General features: G+C 38.5%; 1 protein-coding gene across 1 annotated transcript in view; it reads right to left on the reverse strand.

The window, feature by feature from the left end:
- Positions 1–1,184: 1,184 nt before the first annotated feature.
- The window catches only part of LOC108053958 (netrin-B), a 70,883-nt gene continuing 51,118 nt past the window's right edge, over positions 1,185–20,949 (reverse strand). The window contains exons 3-8 of the mRNA XM_044460989.1: positions 9,460–9,648; positions 8,396–8,545; positions 8,199–8,312; positions 8,068–8,133; positions 7,418–7,649; positions 1,185–6,658 (exon numbers count right to left, since the gene is read on the reverse strand). Coding sequence (XP_044316924.1) covers positions 6,517–6,658; positions 7,418–7,649; positions 8,068–8,133; positions 8,199–8,312; positions 8,396–8,545; positions 9,460–9,648 — 893 coding nt within the window. The 3' untranslated portion in view covers positions 1,185–6,516. The remainder of the gene's footprint in view (positions 6,659–7,417; positions 7,650–8,067; positions 8,134–8,198; positions 8,313–8,395; positions 8,546–9,459; positions 9,649–20,949) is intronic.

The following is a 20,949-nucleotide window of genomic DNA, read 5'->3' on the forward strand; positions in this document are numbered from 1 at the left end:
CGTGCTTCGCCACTTACATCTCGGCGCATTTTATTTCTTTGTCAAGTTTGCCAGACCAAAAACTTTGTCCGTCGCTTTGCATTGCGGTCGACTTGCCACCGAACATCCTGCAGCACATCCACATCCACATTCACATCCACCTCCCCCGACCAGCTCCTTGAAGTCCTTGTATTGCCGAAACTGGAAACGCTGCAAGGCATTTTCCGGGCAGCTATGCGAACTGTGGCTGTACATTTAGGCACGACTTCAGATGCAACGGAAGCAGCAGCAGGAGCGGCCACCCCGGGGCCGTGAAATTTGATAAATATGCGTATTAGTTTCAGTTGCCGCTCGCAGGACGCACAGGCGGCAGGACCTGGGTCCGTGCGATGAGAGCAGAGCTCAAATAAAACTAAGAAACGGCCCCCGGGCGGAAATTTTACTTAAATTGCGCTTTAAATTAATTTGCTCGGGCAAGGACAAGTGGCAAGTTTTCCCCTCCTCAAGGCGATGCCCCAAAAAGTATGCAGCACTATGCGACTCGGACTCGCCCGTGGCAAAGTGGGCTGGCACAATAAACTGCTTATGCAAATGCAAAATCAATAGAGAGTCCTCGAGCAGAAGATCCTGATGGTAGTGGGCGGGGGGAGGGGGAGGGTGGGTTCCTCCCAAACGACGAGACGACTTTATTGCCGCACCTCGACGGAAGGAAAACGGAGGGATTGTGGGCAGCGTGGGCACCTCCCTGATGACTTTCCCGTGATTCCATTAACCTGATGGTCCCCAAGATTTTCAGCAGTAGATTCAATATTCCGTTTGGAGGTCGTTTGAATAATGCGAATTTAATACACATTTTGTCAGTATGATTAGGTCACTAAGCGATTTCAAAATAGATTTTTATTTACCGCTAATTATACTGTGTATGACCTCTTTGCACAATCAGATTTTTTAATTAGGTTCTTGGTATTTAATAATTAAAGGACTGCTCACATGTATTTGTTATAAAAAATACTTTCCTAGCATTAACATAATTCCAGTGCCTTATACATAATTAAATTTTGATTTTAGATTAAGAATTCAATAGTTTAATTGTCTTACTTCCTTAAATAAATAGAATTTTTTTATAAATAAAAGGTTTACCTTTTTACAATTCCACACTTACGTAACTAATGTTACCCAACTCCCAAAGAAAACAAAATAGTCAGTTTGATTTCGTTATTAGTTTTATTATTATTATTAGCAATTTGTCCACTTAATTCGATTAAACTTTCATGCTCTTTTTGCTTTGTTTTCGGTTTTTTACTTTTTCAAGTACACATAAATGATATACATATATAACTTGGATTCCCTTCCATCTGCTTGTCTTTGATATATTTTTTCTTTTGCCACAAAAATTGCATACTTTATGTATTATGATTAATCATATTTTAATATTTATTTATATATATATATATATATATATATTATATAAGTACCAACTACAATACTTTAATATCAGACAATGTGAATTCCTTTTGCTTTCTTCTGCTGCTATTTTCTGTGTGTGTGTGCAATTTATGGTTCAACATAATAATTAGCAATAATCGAAATTGTAATCAATTTATCAATATATATATCTATATGTATAGGTTTTATCTGCTTTACCGTTTCTTCTTCACTCGTTTACGTTTTTTGAGTATTTACAAAAAATCTAAGATAAAAAAAATTGCTTTCTTTTTGTGTTTGCTTTGTTTTTGATTATATTTATGTTTTATACGTATGTATGCGTTTTATGTATTCTTTTGTTTTATTTTAGCTTACCATATGAATAATTCGTTTTGGACACACACGCATGATATTCATATTAGTCTGACAAAAAAAAAAACATTATTTAATAATTAATCGTGTTTGTTTGTGTGTGGTCGAAGGATATGTGATTAGTAGGCCATGCTTAATGCATATGCAAACCAAAAGGGAAGTGATCTACAGGAAAGAAAGAATTTTGGATCGCCAAAACTTTGCATTCCGGTTCCCATAACATATAAATACATTTTAGCTCTCTGGCTTCCCCTCCTCGTGTTCGTTATAAATATACTCAGTTTAAGTGTATTAATTTATAATTAAGATTAGGAAAAAAAGGTGTAAATAAATAAACGGCTTGACATATCAACTAATGACTAATTTGGTTATGTTTGCATCTCTCTTTAAGTACTTGTTCATTCCTTCGAAGAAGTTTCATTTTGTTTTTGAATTAGCGGAAACGGAAGTCAATTTGTCAGCTTGGGGCTGTGTTTGTGGTACGAATAAGGGTTTTTTTTCTGTGATGTTTGGTGGGCATTTCAATTAATATTTTTTTATTTTTATTTTATTTTTTTTTTTACCAAATGCTAGTTAACAGTTACGGGCCACCCTTTCCATTTGTAAATACTCTCGGAGCGGTTAAGAGATTTTTTATCCACTCGACTGTCGCTGCGTCAATTTATATGCTAATGGGGCCTGCATCCTATTTAAAATACATATGCGACAACACGCCTGTGGCCACGCCCCCTCCCCATTCTGCGTTAAATGAACGACAAAAATTGCGAAAAAAAAACACGAAAAAAGAATGAGAAGAACCCAATTTATTTAAATCTATATAAATGTTTTATATCTCTGTGCGTACACGTACATTATATAAATTAATATGTTTTTTTTTTCAGGGCCGCTCGCTCGCCCACATATCCGACTGGCCACGCCCCCTGTGGCCGCTCCCGCCCCCGCTGGAGAATGCCGCCGAAAAAATTCAGTTAACGCAAAATCTCATTTAAATATGCATGAAGGCATGAAGCCGGCCACAGTCGACGAGACCAGACCGAGGCCACAATTGAATTTCTCATTTCATTTCCCTTTTTTTCTGTTGTTGAAAAGAAAAAAGTATTTCAGAATTTATTTAACGTTTATTTTGGAAGTTTCAGGTAAAAAAAAGGGTTGATCCCAATGACGAGGGATGGAATCAGCCCTAATAAGATCGTAAAGTGGAAACAATGGCATTGTGCGCAACAAAATATTCATAAGAGTACATGCCAAAAATAATAAATCCATATTTGGGTGGAATAAATGAGTTCGATTGGAAAGCATGTCATTGTGATATAAAAATGCGCTAATTAATTGGCAGCTAAGATAAGAATTTGCCATATTTTGATAAAACATATTAGGTTTTAATTTTTGGTTAATTTGTATAAATTTTGTTTAGATTCAACGGATCATTATTTGTTATCTTGATAACTGAAAACTGCTTTGGTGCTGGTAAAACCCATAAAATTTGATGACTTTTGCTGCCAACCCATTGCAATAGTAAGTATACGCCTTTGCAGTGCATCATTGTGCATAAAAATGTGTATAAATGTATACAGTTAAAAGTTGACAATTTTGCATTTATCTTGCTGCAGGACATATTTCCAAATGAGTGTCCTTGTGTGTTTGTCGGTGGGCACACGTGTGTTCATGACTCATACGCCACGTTGGCCAGCGGGAAACAGACACAGAAACAGATACAGATACAGATTCAGATCCAGAGCTAATTATGCGTCCCTGGGCGGAGAGTGAATGCGAACACAAATCTCGGCTTAAATGCCGCAGCATGTTAACTGTCCAACGACTGTGGACTGTCCCTGCATATGTTGCCCCCATTTTGATTTATCATACATCATGGTCACGGTCGGACCTGAATAACTTGTGAGTGGAGAGGTGGCAAGGGGCATGGGGGCATGGGGAATGGGGCACTCAGTCGTCAGAATCGGACGGCCACAAAAGGCCCAGAGAGTAGGTGTCGTGCCAGCAGCCGTCGAATACAAAGTCAGCCAAAGATCTCGATTCAGTCACTCTGCGCCGGCGGATGGCAGGCAGCACATAAACACGAAAATAAATTCATTAAAACATTTATCAAGTTCGACACTTGGCTGTCATATATCATGTTACATTTTGAGCCCGAAACATGTTTAATCCGCAGCAACATCGAAAAAATGTAACTGCAATCGTCGGTGGTTCGCCGGTTTTTGGGGGGGCATGCATATCAGTGGCTCAGCCCACGAAGTTCATTTGTACTGTACACGGACAAAAAAAATGGTTCAATTTGCATGTGCTATTAATTGTGAAAACAAAACATTTTTTTTTTGCATTTAAACTTGAAATTTTTTGCTTTAAAATATATATGCTAATTAATTTTGAAAAGTCTTTCAAGTTTTGATTTTGTAAAACCACTTTTCAAAGCTAATTTTTCTGTTTGTTTCTGCTGTTTAATTTGTATTACGTGTTTCAAGTTGTCTGGTGCTTTGTTGGTTTTCGCTTGTGATGCTTATCGAGCGGTACAGGCAGCACTCACTAAAGCAGAAGCTGTGATCACTCTAAATTATTTTGTTATACTTCTTTTTTGATCATATTTTAAACTGACTTATAATAAAAACAAAAAATAAACAGCTTAAGGATTATTTTTTATCCAAATAATCTAAAAATTAGGATATACTTCGAGTGAAAAAATTAAATTTGGGCATCATTTACAAAGAAAGTTTATCTATTTTGTAAAAAGGACTTTAAGTATTTATCAAAACAACATGGTTTGAAAGTCAATTTCGCTATGAAAAATGTGATATTTGTGATGTGAAGATATATAATTTATTTTTCGCACACTCTCAATAGGAACCATTCTTTTTGGGTGGGTTTCACTGTACTAAGAGGCTACCCGGGATGAGTTTCAAGTGTTGCGTGGCCTACACATGCTCCAAAAACAAGTTACAACCGGTCCCCCCCGCGATCCCTTAACACCTCCATCTCACTCTTAACGCCTTCGATTCGATTTCAGACAGAAACAGAAACTGAAACTGAAACAGAAACTGATTGAATGCGAGCAAGCGAGATGGTGAGTGGGAATCGATGCGCTTCCAATTTGCATGCATAATTCAAATTGAAAATTAAATTCAAATAAATGCATTTTAAATGCCTGTTTTGCCGTCGACGCTGCCTTGGTTTTTTATTGATGCATTCATCAAACAAATTGGTATGCAAAAGCGCGTGAAAAATCAACTAGCATATTGTCAATAAACATGTGCATAATTATCGTTAAAAACTGTTTGCATAAATTCTTGAGAAACGTTTTGCTGCTGCACAAAAATACACGAAAACCAGAAGTTCAAAATTAAAACAAAGGAAGAGAAAATAAGTAACTTCGCAAGCTAGATTTTAGTTACTCTTGCAACTTGGATAATTGTGTAAAATCTCCAATTTTTTAAAAACTAAAACTATTAAATTAGAAAAATTCTAGACACTTTTGAATATTTCAACATGGCATTAAAGTCCCTCACACCTGAAAAAAACTTTTAGAAAAAAAATGAACTGGTGTGGGACAAGCAAAAAATGGTATTTAAACGGCAATTTGGCAAATATTTGAAATTGAATCAATTTTTGGTCACGGGACAGATAGTAAAAATCGAGAAACCGGAGCTAAAAAAGTTAGCTCTTTAAGCATTATCAGGGGTAGAGGCTATATGAAACTTACTAACAATAAAAAATAATATATAAATAAACAATGACATTGACATTTATACACAATGATGACTAATTTTCGATACAATTAAATAATGTCATTGGAACAGATAGACAATGATCACTAATGTTCGCATTAAGTTTTCCTTTAAAAAAAATTGATATGGTTTTCGTCGATTAGCATGAAAATAAACCCATTCGTTTTAAAATTTCCGGTTTTTTCACGGCCTTTGTTTTATTCAGTACAAATTAAATATATTTATGGTGTGATGGTTGGTTGGTTAATCTGGAAACTAAGTGCATATCTACCAAAACAGTCACTTTAAAGGATCGAAATATTATGAATAAAAAAGGTATGTGGTAGTGGCTACTATTGAGTACCCCTGGATGATGGACAAATGGTCAAGGTTCGTGTTGTTGGTTTATGACTGCACTTATGTTCTGTTTGTACATCACTGCCTCACTGCCCAAATTTCCATTTGTTTGCTTGTCTAGAATTGCGACACGCGACGCGTTTCACCCGATGTTTCGGCACTTTTTCGCACTTATTTTCAATATATCAATGTTTTTTATGGCCAGAGTGAATAGTCGTTATGGACAGGGGCCACGCCCACCCACTGGCACGTAACTGTAATTAGCATTTGGTGTTTCATAAAAGGGAAAAATACACAGTGTTTTCTTGTTTTCCGATTGTTTGTCTGTTTGTTTGCCGATGTTTGTGTAAAGCGCTTTATAGACTAGAGACCGCCCCGGAAGAAGGTAATTTATTGAGGAATTGAGATTATATAGACGGGACGCCGCTACTTGGGGTTACTTCCGGTTGGGAATTAAGTTCCTGGGGACTGCTGATGATGGATAGAATGTAGGGGAGGGGGTGGATGGGGTGGATGGGGGGTTGGTTGCTCCGATTCGATTAATTTATAGCATGATGCCGAAGAAGGTCAGAAACTTGAGTAAACTGTACAATTTATACAAAAACCGATACCTAGCCAAGTGTGTGAAATTGAAATCCGCTCTGACATATTCCGTTTCCGGCTCGATTCAACTGCATTTGCGAGCGCGCCGCTGGAAGCGCTTCATGCGCAACGACCACTCGTCCTTCCACTCCAGGACCACCGAGCTGGGTCCTATGGCCAAGTAGCCGGGCGCCGCCTCCGAGTCACGTCCAAGGATGAGATACGATCTGCGGGGGGAGAGGGTCGAATGGGAGGGCATTAGGTGGTTATCATTTAATTGACCTGGCTACCCAAACTAAGGAGATCTCTCTTATTTGACACTTTTTTAACACCCATCAATTCTTAATTCATTTTAACTTATATCTCGAACATCCGCTAACTCAAGATCTTTAAAAGTCAACCTTATTGTGATGGCAATACGTAGAATATTCGCACGTGAAATGTTTTACATACCTCACCTAACTCCAGCTTATTTTGGTAGCAATTATGAAAGCTCAACTCTATTCAGTGTTGTCACAGAAATTTCTTCAAACTAATTTTTAAACCAAAACCAATTACGGTGTTACAGAAACCTTTTAGATTTGAACTAAACAATTTAAGATAGAAAAGACTAATAGTTCTGAAATGATGGCAAATAATGACGAGATATAAGGAGATAATTGGTATTGCCATCATACCATTAAAATAACTGATCTTTAACTATTAAAAATTTTTGTTATACATATATGGACAAATATGTATGTGTATATATATACTTTTAAAAATCAATCTGTTGGTATATTGCATGTATGTAACTATATAATTTAGTAATAGTTTTAAGCCAGTTGGTTTCTATTTTTGAGGCTACTTAATAGTTGACTTGGAATAAATTGCATACTGAAATGCATTTAACCACCCAAAACTGATTATTATAATTCTCTGAGTAAATATAAATAAACACTGATAGCACAAACTATTCCATTTGGATTCGATCGTTGTCTACTCACTTGTTTAGCTTTATCTTGGGACACTGGCACTCGATGCTCTTGCGCGGCACCAGCAGCATCATATTGCCTCTGCCCAACAAGGAGCTGGTCGTGCCCGACATGGGATTCCGCTTGAAGATGGTCTGGATGTTGATCTCGTACTTGTAGATCTCATTCTGCCGCTCTATCGAGAACTTCTCCGTGCTGATGTCCTGGGAGGCGCGATCGTGGCCAATTACCTTGGCCAAAATGGCTGCAAGTGAAGTGGAAGCGTTGAAATGCTATTACTATGAAGTGTTCACTGACTTGTAATGAATCACAAACCGACTCTTATTGAGGATCCATAACAAATTTATTTTTAATAAAGTAACTACAAGCCTTTGCTTACTTTAAACTTACATAGCAGTCTATGGCAGACAATCTAAGTATTTGTTTTAAGCAGAAATGCATACATTTTCTCAGCTTAGTTTAGCTTTTGGACGAGAATATAGATCCTTTTAGGTCTAATGTATTTTATGGGTGTATAGAATGTCGCAGCTTAAAACCCACAAACATAGGTAATTTAAAAGAAATTTTTTAATTACAAAATTCCATGCATCATGTAATCAGCTTAAAACAATATTCCTTAAACTAAAATTATTAAGTGTAGTTAAGTGTTATTCATAACTCACCATAGTCTTCCATGCAGAACTTGTTGAGGTTGAGCTTCTTGGGACTCGCCTTGCACTTGCCGCAGTCTATAAGAGAAGAGTAAGTACATTGTGCCGCGAACCTAGTGGCGTTTGTCTGTCAGTGTACTCACACTTCTTCATCTCCTCGACCTGCGAGCCACCGCCCTCCTTGTAATCGCCGGTGGCGCCTCCCCCGCCGCCCCCGGCACTCTCGGCCTGGATCATGTTCGCGTTGGTGGGCACTTCTGTTGATTGGGGTAAGGGATGGAGATGGAGATGGAGATGGGGATTAGTAACTGCCACGGCTTCTGGGGAACTTGCAACTTACTGATGCAGGGTGCCACGTGGGAGCGGGTCTGCTGGTAGCCCCTGGCACATCGGTTGCAGGTCAGTCCGGTGACGCCCTCCTTGCAAGGACACTGGCCACTCAGGTGGTTGCACGTCTTGCCCGTCGAACCCACCGGGTGGCAGTCGCAACCTGCGAATTGGAGGAGGGGGGTTAGAGAATCAGAAGCGGGCATGTCATCCTCATTAGAGCAACTCTCCACCCATCCATCTGTCCATCCTGCCCAGCTGTCTATCTGTCTGTCTGCCTGGCAGACAGCTTATGGGACCACTGATTGATGACAGCTTATTATCAATAAAACGGGCGTATTGCTGTCGCTGGGAATACCCTGGCAAGTCAGGCATTTCGATGGTGTCTAGTTGCCAGGCAATTCCCACAGCACAATTACTTAAGCACGAACGAGAACTTAAGAATTTGTTTGTATACACAAACAGTTTTTAGTGACTTTCATTTCTGAACTAAGACTGTAATAAAATGTAATAATAAGCATTCCTTTTAAGGACATTAATTACTAAGTTAGCTTTATAATATGATAACCGAAATAAGAATTGTTCTAGTTTATTCTGTTTGAAAAAGATTTTCATTTTAGATATTTGAAACCTTTTTAGCTTGTGTTTAATTAGCGATTGGATAGTGGGTTACCAATTTAGGTAAAATACTACAAATACTCTGAAAGGTTTAATGCCATGGTTGTTCCACGAAAGTAACCAAAACTCGCAAGTTGATTTTGTTGCAACATTTTTTGTGCACTACTTTCTTAAATCTTTGTCAGAGTTAAACGCGACTATTTTTTTAATATGATTATTTTCTCTTATATTGCTTTTTATTCAGGAATTGGAAAATACTTTGTTTACTTCTACTCTCTTGACTATCTTTTTTCTTTTGGCATATCACTCATGTGCAACTTAACGGAATACCCCATTAAATTTGGAGATACAAATATCAAATATCCAGCTGTAAGTGAAGATTGGAATACCCCTGCACTGGCAAACATGTAGTAATAAGTGGTCGCTACTCGCTTTTGTCTTTGAGAAAGCAGGACTTACGCTTGCAGACTTTGCGATGATTTGGCGGCTTGGTGGCATCCCGGTAGTATCCCTCGCGGCAGTAGTGGCAGTACCGCCCGGTCGTGTCGTGTTGGCAGTTGTAGCACACGCCCCCCGAAACACGGCCGGATAGCTTATACAACTCCAGGTTGAAGCGGCAGCGGCGGGCGTGTCCATTGCACTGGCACACTGGAAGAAAAGAGGGGAAATCCTTGGTTAGAGAGGGGAATCAGTAATAAAAAAAATTCCAGACCATAACTTGGTTATATGGGGGTGCAGAAAACAATTTTTTTAAGTATACATTTCTATTATTGTTGACCCAAAAAAATTAATATGAAAAAGCCAAACCACCGGAATTTTGTAAACGATATACATGGTTAACAATCACATTGCTTAAAAAACACACAGATGAAATACATTAAAATACATCAAAAGAGTTCTTTAGATCTATTTATTATTAATCCCAAAAAAGTTTTACCAATTAAAAGGCTTATAAGATTTTTATATGCCAACCACAGTTAAACTTTATCTTACCCCTGCAAGAGTAATCCTATAAGTTATAAATCCAAATGATTTATGATATATCTGTGTAATTCATTGAAATTTAAAAGCTATCGTCTGAAAAAATGCAATCATTATGAATTTTGATCTGGTTTATTCTCATTCCTTATTATACCTGTATTTTGTTTAAAACTCTTTTGACTGCGTAGTCAAAATCTTGATGTAACTTGGGTTTACTGATAAAAAACGTAAATAAGTGCAAGGATAATAAAGTCTCCTTTAAAGTTCCTATTTAAGCTTGCCCAGTTTCTGGCATAGCCGCATATTAACCCAATAAATAAGGACTATCACAAACAGTTTGCTCCATCGGCTTCCAATAGTTTCACCAAATTACGGTCAATGCCTAACGAGCTTAACCCGCTCCTATTTTGTTGTTATCAAGGATAACACCATCGGCTCCAAGGAGAGCTAATCATTTAATGGCAGTCCGGGTCTGGCATTAGCCTCCTTTTTTCCTTGGTTGATGGTAAATGGTGAATGGTGGGTGGATGGTTCCGTACATTTCATAAATAATTAATAATGATAGGAAACTGTTACGTGCTCCATTTTTCGGACAGGTGCGGGGGCAGCTGAGTTATCCCCTGATCCCCTGATCCCCTTATCCCCTTACCCCCTGCCTTGCTTATGATTGATTATTGTTGTTGTTATGGCTGCTGTGCTGTTCCCTTGATTGATGAAAAAACCTGCAAGGGTGCGAGAGTTGGGATCTTGTGGGATGTGATGGGTTTTGTTTGGGCGGAGGAGTTGTCTGGCTGGATGTCCACCTTTCAGTTCGTTTGTTTTTTATGCCATTATTTCTCGCTGCTCCTTATCGATTTTGCAGACTGACCGTCCACTTAGTCGACGTAAATGTTCATTTAATTAGTCGGAAAATATCATAAAATAATTTTAGCAACTAATTGGCAGCACTTGACTTCAATTTATGGTGTTTCTGGGAAGGAACTCTGAGGTTGCTGCTCCGTTCTCTGCAGTTCCTTTTGCTTATTTCCCCCCACTCTCCTTGGCCAAAGGCATTAAGGGTGATTTATACACAAACGCAGACACACACGTGTCCTCTTTGTACTTACACTACAGTTGCGGTCAGAATCTAAGCTTTAGGTATGTGTTTTTGCAATGTACAAACATTTTGTATTCCAAAAATAAAATGGTAGTTTTTTAGCGTGATGTTACAATAAAAATACTAAATATTGGACTAGAACAATATTTTAACCATTAGTCATATTGATATTTCAATGTAATGTTGATATTAAAAAACATCAAATTGATATTCTCGAAAAGATCGATCTGATTTTAATTTTAACTTTTGGAAACATCAATTAAAATGTGATATGGAAAATATTTATTTGCAATATAATTGTCTTATATTTTAGTCGCTAGACATCATTATTTTATAATGAGCTTTCAATGGCGAATATTGGGCCAAAATAAGTATTTAATATAATGTTTTTAGTGTAGTTCCTAACAGATTTTAAGAGACAATATGAGAGATCGACTTACTCCAAAGATCACAGATTATGAATTGCCCTATAACCTACTCATACAATTATTGTTATTGTTCATTTGTAATCTTACTGATGATAAATAAATTAGTAGGCATAAATGATTTAAATCTTGAATTTTTAGTGCTATTATTTTGCCCTCAACTGTTGTGGCACAAATGTATATATGGGGATTGTCCGCCGATGCCCACGCATGAGCGCCTGTGGGTGGGGAGAGGGTGGGGGGGGTTTGGTAAGGGGAGTTGGTGATTGCCTTTGGTGACTGGTGCGACTATTGTGATTGCTGTTGCCTCATATTTTTCATATCTTATGTCTGCATCATCGACGAGCGACGAACGACGAGAGTGGAAGGCTGAAGGCGGAATGCTGACAACAAAGGAGCTGCCTGCGAGGAGGCGGTGGGCGTGGCAGGAAGACAACGCGGATGGCCGTTCGCTTATTTGGCAAATAATAATAACAACAACAATGGACCCAGAGTGCCAGACCGACTGGATCTCAAACTGGAGCTCCGATGGCCGGAATACTTATCGAAGGACCTTATCCCTGCAGCAGGCACACATGTCGCATGTGCCCCCCCTTTTCCCTCTTAACCATCCATCCAATATTGTCATCATCATCGCTCCTGTTCTCGTGGTCGCTGCACAATTTTAAATGGGTTTTATTCCCGCTCGTCACTCTACTTCTCCGGGGTCAAGGCCACGATGTTGGTAAAAGGGGTCGAGCATTGCAGCTTAAGTTCTTTTCAAATGGATCTGGTTTCCTTGGTTCTCAGAATTATTTAGTAACAAGTCCTATATCGATCAAGTATTACATAAAGATTTAAGTCTTAATTCATGACAGTTTTGTCTTTTGTTATGATTTACGAAATAAATTACTTTAACTTAATTCTAATTCTTAATTATTGCTTGGGAAACAAAAATAATGTGAAATACAAATAAATAATCATAAGTATGCATTAGACTTGCAGAGTGGTTTATCTTAAAGAAGTTAAAGAAGTTACTATCCCTGATTTTAGTATAATTTTGTATTGCATTTTGAATTAAAATGCTTCCAAAATAGATGGAATTTTAACAACGCGTGAAATTTAAATGACCAATATATGTAGAATACAGAATACAAGTTAAGTAAGAGCATTTCCAGTGCAATGTCCTTCGACTTGCAAAGTTCCTCGGTGAAAGTCAGGATTATTATTATTTCATCTTCGTCTCGGTTCCCATTGTCACTTCTCCCGCGTCAATATGAATCTTATTAAGAGCTTTTCCTCCTCCCCGGCTCTCCCATATCGCTTCCAATGATAATAACAATGATAATGTCCGCCAGTTGGAGTCCACTTAAATCCCAATTCCCCAATCCCTATCCAAATGGCCTTCGGGTACGCTTCCCATTGTCGTATTGCCATTGACACGCATTGTAATTGAGTTGATATTGCGGAACGATAAGCCACATTCAACGAGACGGCGATGAAAAGCGGACCGCGAAAATTCCACTGAGGTGGTGGGGGGTTGGGGGGGATGTGGGGTTGAGCGCCCCCGCATAAATTCCATTGGCAGACAATTAGAAAGAACAAAAAAAGAAAACCCCAATGGCAACAAAAATTCGAAGCCCCCGCCGATTAGCCAAAGTAGCACATAAATTTTCGGTGGCCACGGGCTTTGGAAAATCTCTGTGTGATTTTGGAGGGTGGGGGTTGGGAGGGGGGTTTTGGATTTACTCAAGCATGACCAATGGAACGGAACGTATGCAGCCGATTGGCTTAATTGGGTAACAATAAAACGCATTTTTACGCGAATTTCCTTCACAGTTCATTTGCTGCGGCCCCATTACGTGTGCTCTCTGTTTTCTTTTTTTTTTTGGGCTGTTTTCCGGCTGCCAAACGATTCTTCGGCAGAACTTCAATTACTGGGCCAGGCGGCCAGCGAAATTTGCACATCTTGGCAAAGAATGCCGTTTTTTGATATACGGGCCAGGCCAGGTCGAGGCAAAGACCCAGACCCATCGGTGGAAAGAAAATTTGCAGGCGGTCGAGAAAAGAAAAGTTCATAATTTAGCTGCAATTTTAATTAAAAGCCAAACACTCCAGGGATGTGTGGTGGGGGAGAGGAGAGGGAGGGGGGAATGCGACAGGGAAAACGAAAAGTGGTAAAACACATGCTAGCCAACAAAAGTGCGAAAACAGCAACGTGCTCACAGATAAAGGAAAATAAAGGAAAACATGTGAAAATCATTTTGCACCCAGTACTCTTTATGGGGGGGGCATGATGGTATGGGGTATGGGGTATATGGGGTATGGTATGATGAGGCCCGGCGCCGACAGATAAGCCGGGACCGGACTGGTCCAGGCCCCGTTCATAAGTCCACAGAGTCTGAGAGTTATGTGCCCGTTTGTTGTAAAACGGCACAAAAATTATGGGCGAAAACCAAACAGGCCTCTCAACCAACAGATGTGTGTGTGTGTGTGTGTGTGTGTGTGTGTGTGTGTGTGTGTGTGTCTGGAGGGGAGGGGGGCGACAGTCATACCATGCCTTACCATCTATAAACTGGCTACAAAATGTCTAAATTTTTTTCGTACGATTGTATGCTGCGAAAAGAGAAAAAGTGGGAGGTGCAGCAGCAGAAAGCCAAAAAAAAGAAAGAAAACGCAATATTCAAACCCAAGAGGAACAGAATCGAAAGACAGACTGAGGGGAAGTAACACGATATGATATGATCTTGAGTACTTGAATCCAAACATTCGAGCTGCAAGAGGCGCCAGACTGTATCTGCTGAAGACTGCAGGAATAGCGATTCTCCGGGGAACAATGTTGCCAAAAGTGAGCGAATGGAAACGAGGAGACAAGCACGTTCCCATAAATCATAAAAAGATATACGAATGCGCCTCGCAAGGGTCAGAAATAGTCGGCTTCAGATAGTGCAGATAGTGAATTGCAGTAATAAAACACATAATGAACCTTAATGGTGAGAAAAACTGTTAACACCACGCTTAGTCATCAGAAGCTCTCAACATTATGAGTCAAGTTCACTGACCCCATGGAGTAAGTTTCACTTAAGAATTCTATTGAAATACCTACTATGTAATTAGGCATTTAACTTGGTACTCCAGACCTACAAAAATAAGTCTGGGATTAATTATTACAGAAGTTCTCATCATTGTAAGCCAAGTAAACCGACCTGATTGAATAAGTTTCATTTAAGATTTAAATCAAATTTCTTTCTATCTGTAAATTACACATTTAAAATTAATTTAAAGATGTTACTTAGTACTCAAGAACTATAAAAGTAAGTAAGAGCTATGGGAATTATGATTAAACTGACACAATTTACAACTTTCCCTTATTCTCCGACCATTTTCAACTGCTTAACTTTTTATTCTGGTAAAATCGCCGAAAGCCAATGATTAACAGCTACGAAGTTGAGGAGCTGAGTTAGCTCTAATAATTTTGATTATTTTCCATTTTGTCAGCCTTGATTTGTGTGTAGCATTTGTGGCAACACAACACACACACACACACCCATGGAAATAAATTTGCCGTATCGCCAAGTTTTCTTTTCCCGCCCAGCAAAACCCACCGAAAATTTGCTTTGCCTGCACAAAGAGTTGCTTGTTGGCATTGTCCTTGCTTTTCCTTTTTTCCCGAGGAGTTTTCTGAGTTTCTTTTTTTTTTATTTTCTACCCCCCCAAGATTGTGTAATTTTCTCGCCCGTTGACAAGAAAATGTTGCCTGTCTCGACTTCGGTATGTTTTCGCTTTCATTTCGACTCACGTTCTCTTTCGGTTATTTTATTTTTATTATTATTTTTACGTTCTGGCTGTTTTATTTGGTTCGACGGCGATTTGCGTGGTTTGTGTGTTTTAGAATTTGGTGTGATTTGAATTTTCAATGGGATGCCCATTTCCGAGCACAAGCCAAAATCAAGTAAATTTGTACGTTGTAAAAGTGTAAGAGTGTAAAAGTGGGGAGTGGAACCGAGTGATGCGTGAAGGCAGAGCGACAGTCTCTGTTTCTGCCTCCGAAAATGATTTCAAAAATGCTGCCACGCATAATTTTATTTATTTTTCAATTTTTCCGCCCTGTTACTTCCCCACTCCCCGCATTTCCACGTTGAAATCGTTGAGTTGTCTACGTCCTTAAGCACTTTGCTTGCTTTTCGGCTAAGTCTGTTATGATATCGCCTCGAACGTGTTGACAGTTTTTCGCATCTCACTCGGTTGTGCGAAATTTTGCTTGCCAAAATATTTGCCGCTTGAATGGCAACTGATTTTTATATTTAGCCCGAGAGTGCATTTCCCGCACTTTGTGAAAATGCAGCGACTACTTGGGGTGGTCTATTTTCCCTTTATTTTCCCCCACTAAACCATAGGAATTCCCCTTCGCATTTCTGTCGTGTAAGCTTATGCTAATGATGTTTAAAGCCTCACTGAATATTGAAGGACAGCGAATTATGCAAGCTTAAAATTTTATTTTATAAATTATAATCAACTAACATGATCATGGCTGTTGCAATTAATGTGAATTAATATCCAATTAAATGACAGCATAAAAAAGGTATTATTTAGTATTCATCAGAACCCATTCTATTATTGATTTAAAAAACTTGTTAAGCTCCTGATGTAACCATGACATTTTGAGTTAAATCCAAACACTTTTTCTAACAACAACCTAATTGAACATTCATTTTAATTCAATTTAAGACAAACAGAAAAGCAAATAAATATTTTCTGATAAAATTGATATTTTTATTTATTTTTCTTAACAACTTTTAGTTAATGCATATTTTAGTTAATTATTTTACAGCTTTTTCAGTAACAACAAGGGGTGTTCACTGTGGTCAGTTGTTAACTCCGATTTCCCCTCGGTAATTTCCTTTTGAATGTACGTAAGTATGTACAAAGACTTCAACGCCCTCTTTTACTCCATCGGAAAAGCGGGAAAGTGGGAAAGCGGCAATGGGATTCTCCCACCAAATGTGACTGGCGAAATTGGCTTTTGCCTGCAAAATTATTTATGGCCAAGTGGGCGGGGTGGCATTAATGCTGTTGTTGCAATCGACACCCCCACAAAACTGGCAAGCGATGGTTGACAACTGGCGCGATGATTACGCTGCCAATGATCATCAACGCGATGACGCCAACACGCAATTTGGCAAACAAATTACGCCAAAAATGTGCATTGGGAAACGGAAAATTGCAGGCCCAAATCGGAGCCAAATCGAGTCACCACCCTTCCACTTCCATTTCCAATTCCATCGCCCCAAAAAAAAAAAAAAAAAACCATCTCACAATCCCGAGCCAAGCTACAAAAACGAAAATACAGCATGGGCGTTGATAATTGAATTGAAAACTTTTGCCTCACAGAAGAAAAGAAAAACGCGCTAAGACGCCATAATTCGAGAGATTGTGCAACTTTAAAGGTCTGCAGTTAAAAACTGGGAAATGGCGGATGGGAAAGCGGAAAATTGAAATTGGGACGAGGCGGCGGCAGTGCCAAATGAACGGGCAAAATTATTCGAACGCAGCAAAACTCATGATAATTGGGGACGGGGAGCGACCATAATAATAAAAGGTATAAATCAGATTTAGCCTTCTTCAACTCCTGGCAGGGTGCTCGGCCACTTTAACGAAGCTGAGATACTTGATTGGCCACTTTTCCCGAGAACTCAAGCTGAGTCGAGGTGTTAGGGAATGGTTCTTTACGAGTTTCTAGGTAATTCCAGTGAAATGTATTCCTAAGCTAACTTTTACATCTGCTCAAGTTGGCCAAATCATTGCACGAACAAATGTGGAGCTCTCAAGCTTATTTGATAAAATACAATCAAAAAGGTTATACTCCGATTGTGACACAGATGCATTAGAGTGTGTATAGCAGACCTTAATCGACTTTAGAAAACTCTTGCGTTCTTTCTTATTTATAAATTACGCAGAAATTGTTTTTTATCTTTTTTTATTAAGTAGTAGAATATATCAATAGCACGCTCTTATTTCGAATCTATGAGATCAATACTTTCAAAAATATGAGATTTTAGGTTTTTTACGTAGCTATAATAGTTGTAATAATTATTCTTTAAATTCGACAAAGTTAAATTTATTTAAGATTGTTATTATTAACTGAATGAACAAAGAGTATTTTATATATGTATTTTTACTAAGTTTTAAAATTTAAAAACAAGGCAAATTTTTAGAAAAATTCGTTTTTACGTTTATTTTCTAAGGAGTGCTTTCTTATTAACCCTAATTTTTTTTTGGTTCAAAATTGTATTTTAATACTTGTGACTTCTCAATTCCTTTTTTAAGCATACTGTTAGATTGGAGTATATTAAAATAGTTTTAATACCAAAATGGCTTTCAAAACAATAAACCCTTCAACATATACATCTGTTTTGGAAAAAATGCATATTGACCCTAACATTGAAAATATTTATGAGTCTAGAGAAAATGCAAGGCATTGGAGAATACTTTTGTTTTAAAAACTGATTTAAATATTCATTTGGAAATCAATAACACTATAGTTCTTTTCTCAATACGATCCATTACACTTGGGACTCTGACATTTGCAATGCCTTTCTGGCAATGTCACTTGGCTCTTGACTCCTCTCCTTTGAGACCTTGGTCTTTGGTTTATGGTTTTGGTTTTGGTTTCGACTTAGGTTTCGGTTTCGAGACGCAAGCATTTTTATAAGACATAAATTGTGCGATTTAGCTAAATGCGCTTCATGGACTTGGCCGGGTAATTTGTGGCCTGCCGGGGTCGGGTGTTTGGGTATGCAAAGGAAAATCGGGGGGAGGGGGAAAACTGCAGCAGCATTAAATTACACTCTCATGCAGGCACACATCCACGACATCCACGACATCCCAGACTTTTGCATCCAGACAAGGCGACTCGGCGACTGCGACAAGCTCATATTGCTTTATGTCTATGCCCGCTGCTCGACTCCCTTTCCTTTCCCCCCTCTTTTTCCCCCCTCCTTTTCCCCACCATTGGTTAAGCGCTTTTAATGGGACATTTTGTAAGTAAATTGCATTAATTTCACAACTCGCCTGCCTGCGCTCACTCTTCTCGAGTAAAAAGTCCAAAAAAAGGGGACTCGTTCCGGAGACCAAATGGCAGCCAAAACGGCCATTGCCGTTGTCAATGTGCCATTGATGATGGAACGATTTATGAGCTCCGTCGAAGCCTCGATTACGATTGTGCAAACCGGTCGCGAATTCGATTTCTATATCGCTGACTTCCACATCCCACCAGCACCTCATCGCAAAAACTGAGACTCCGACTCCGATTCGGACTCAAATCAAAATGCAATTAAAGGCAGAGGATCGGTCTGACACAGCGGGAAAATTGAAATAGCTTTGGCTATTGCAACTGTCAAACGAGTTGGCTCGCTCAGCCGGTTAGAATGGAGAGCCAATTTCGAGGCACTTCGATATTTAAATTCACCATTCAAATTCACAATAACGCTCTTTTAGTGCTGTCTTAGATTGCTTGAGAGCACTAGAAGGTGCTAGTCAAAGTTTAACGACTTTGTCCTGTGGTAAATGCCACATAAACCATTTACCTATTTTATGTTTTTAGACTTTCCTATCCGAAATGGCTTTCGTTTTATTCGATTTAATTTAATTATAGGTAAAATAAAATGGTATCTTTATAGTGGTCTGTGTGTTTATTCCTTAAGTCCTGCTGAGAATTAAAAAATCAATAAAATAGGCTAATAGTTGTTAAAACTAATTGCTTATTTTTTGGTTTAGGCTGCATTAAATTGGGTAAATAGTTAAATGATCAAAAAACAAATTAAAAATATCAAAAACCTTTAAACAATTTAACAAGACAACAGTTTATTTTTTATACAAGAAATGACACTTTGAAATAAGGTAATTCGTTGATCTTTTATGTGGATTTACTTGATAAAAATTGTTAAATAAATGACACGCGCAACTTCGAGAACAAACCCTCCCAAGCATAATCCTCCTCAATTTGTGTATGGTGAATGAAAACTCTCAAAAACCCATAAGTCGTTGAGCCTTTTGCCGGAGATATTCCCCCATCAACATTTTGCACCTAATTGAAGAGCTTACAACTTAAATTGCCTCTCGATGAACTCTGTTGTGGCTTTCGGAAAACGCACTCCTCCGCCGCCTGCTGATCTACATTTTTCCACCCCGACTGGGTTTTCTAATCTTCATGCCGGGAAGTGCAGGACACAAAGCTCCTCTATTTTCCTCTTTATTTTCATGCTCGTTGTTTTGTGTGCACATATGCAGACACACATGCAGACGGTAAATATGCACGAGAATTTGTACTCATATACCCATTGTTTGAAGGGGAAAAAGTATATGGTATATGTGCGAAGGTATGAGCTCCGAGATATTGTTAACTAAGATAACAGCAGGAATTAAATTGCACAAGTAGACAAATTCTAATCTAGGTACAGACATTTTCACAATTAATCGAAAGAGTCTATGTTTTCTAACTAATTCTTTATAAACTGTTTAAAAGTTAGTAGGAGGTATCTAAAACTCAGGCCACACGACTTTGCCTTTCTTTCTGGTTTTCGAATGATTTTGCGTATTGTGAATACAGCAAACGGAAAAATGCAAAGTCAAACTGCTTAAAATGCAAAACTAAAAGCTCCCAAAGTGAGTGTGTGTGTGTGTGCTAAGCGGGAAACAAAAGCTATTGGAAAACATAGAAAACCCTTTTGCGAAACAAAGTGCAACTGCAGAGGAGCCAGAGGTCGGAATTTGCGAACATCTGCGTATTGACAAAGCGGAAAAACTGTGCAATATAAGCAACATCAAGAGTAAGCTTTTCCCACTGCACCTAGAATGCACCATTCACATTTACCCTTAAGCCTTTTCTATGGCATCGTAGAGTCAAAGGAGCTTTAAATTGTCACACCGCAGTTTTAACCCAGAAACATAAATATTGAAAGTGCTTAATGCCGGGAGGAGGAATGGAATTTATAAACCAAGTAAGAAGATTATATTCCGATAGATATAAATTTGTTTGGATTACAATTTGTTTTCCCTTGTGATATACATATATGTGTGTGCTGCTTTAACGAAAGTTAAAGGCTTAATTCTAGTTAGTTTTATTTATTTATTTTGATATACCGTAGTGCATTAAGTTTACTAAACTTATACGTTATTTAGAGGGTACCTATTTCTACTCAATTTTATATACAAATATTTCCTTGAATTCTCCCGTGCTTAATACATATAATAAAGTACAAATAAACCTAGCTTGTGTGCGTATTAAGCCAAGAACCCCAGAGAAAACTGCATCCTGCGAGGGATAAAAACATTTCCAAGAAGAAATGGAAAAGGGAGTCCTTTTTATTGAATGCTCATTATGTGTGACATACTTGTTGCCAAAGGTCAGAGGTCGCAGGGTCGTACTTACGTGTGCCAACGCTAATTGAATTGATCCCTGCCGGCGCA

The sequence above is a fragment of the Drosophila rhopaloa genome, unplaced genomic scaffold (assembly GCF_018152115.1).
Source record: "Drosophila rhopaloa isolate 14029-0021.01 unplaced genomic scaffold, ASM1815211v1 contig_3, whole genome shotgun sequence".
NCBI classification, from domain to species: domain Eukaryota; kingdom Metazoa; phylum Arthropoda; class Insecta; order Diptera; family Drosophilidae; genus Drosophila; species Drosophila rhopaloa.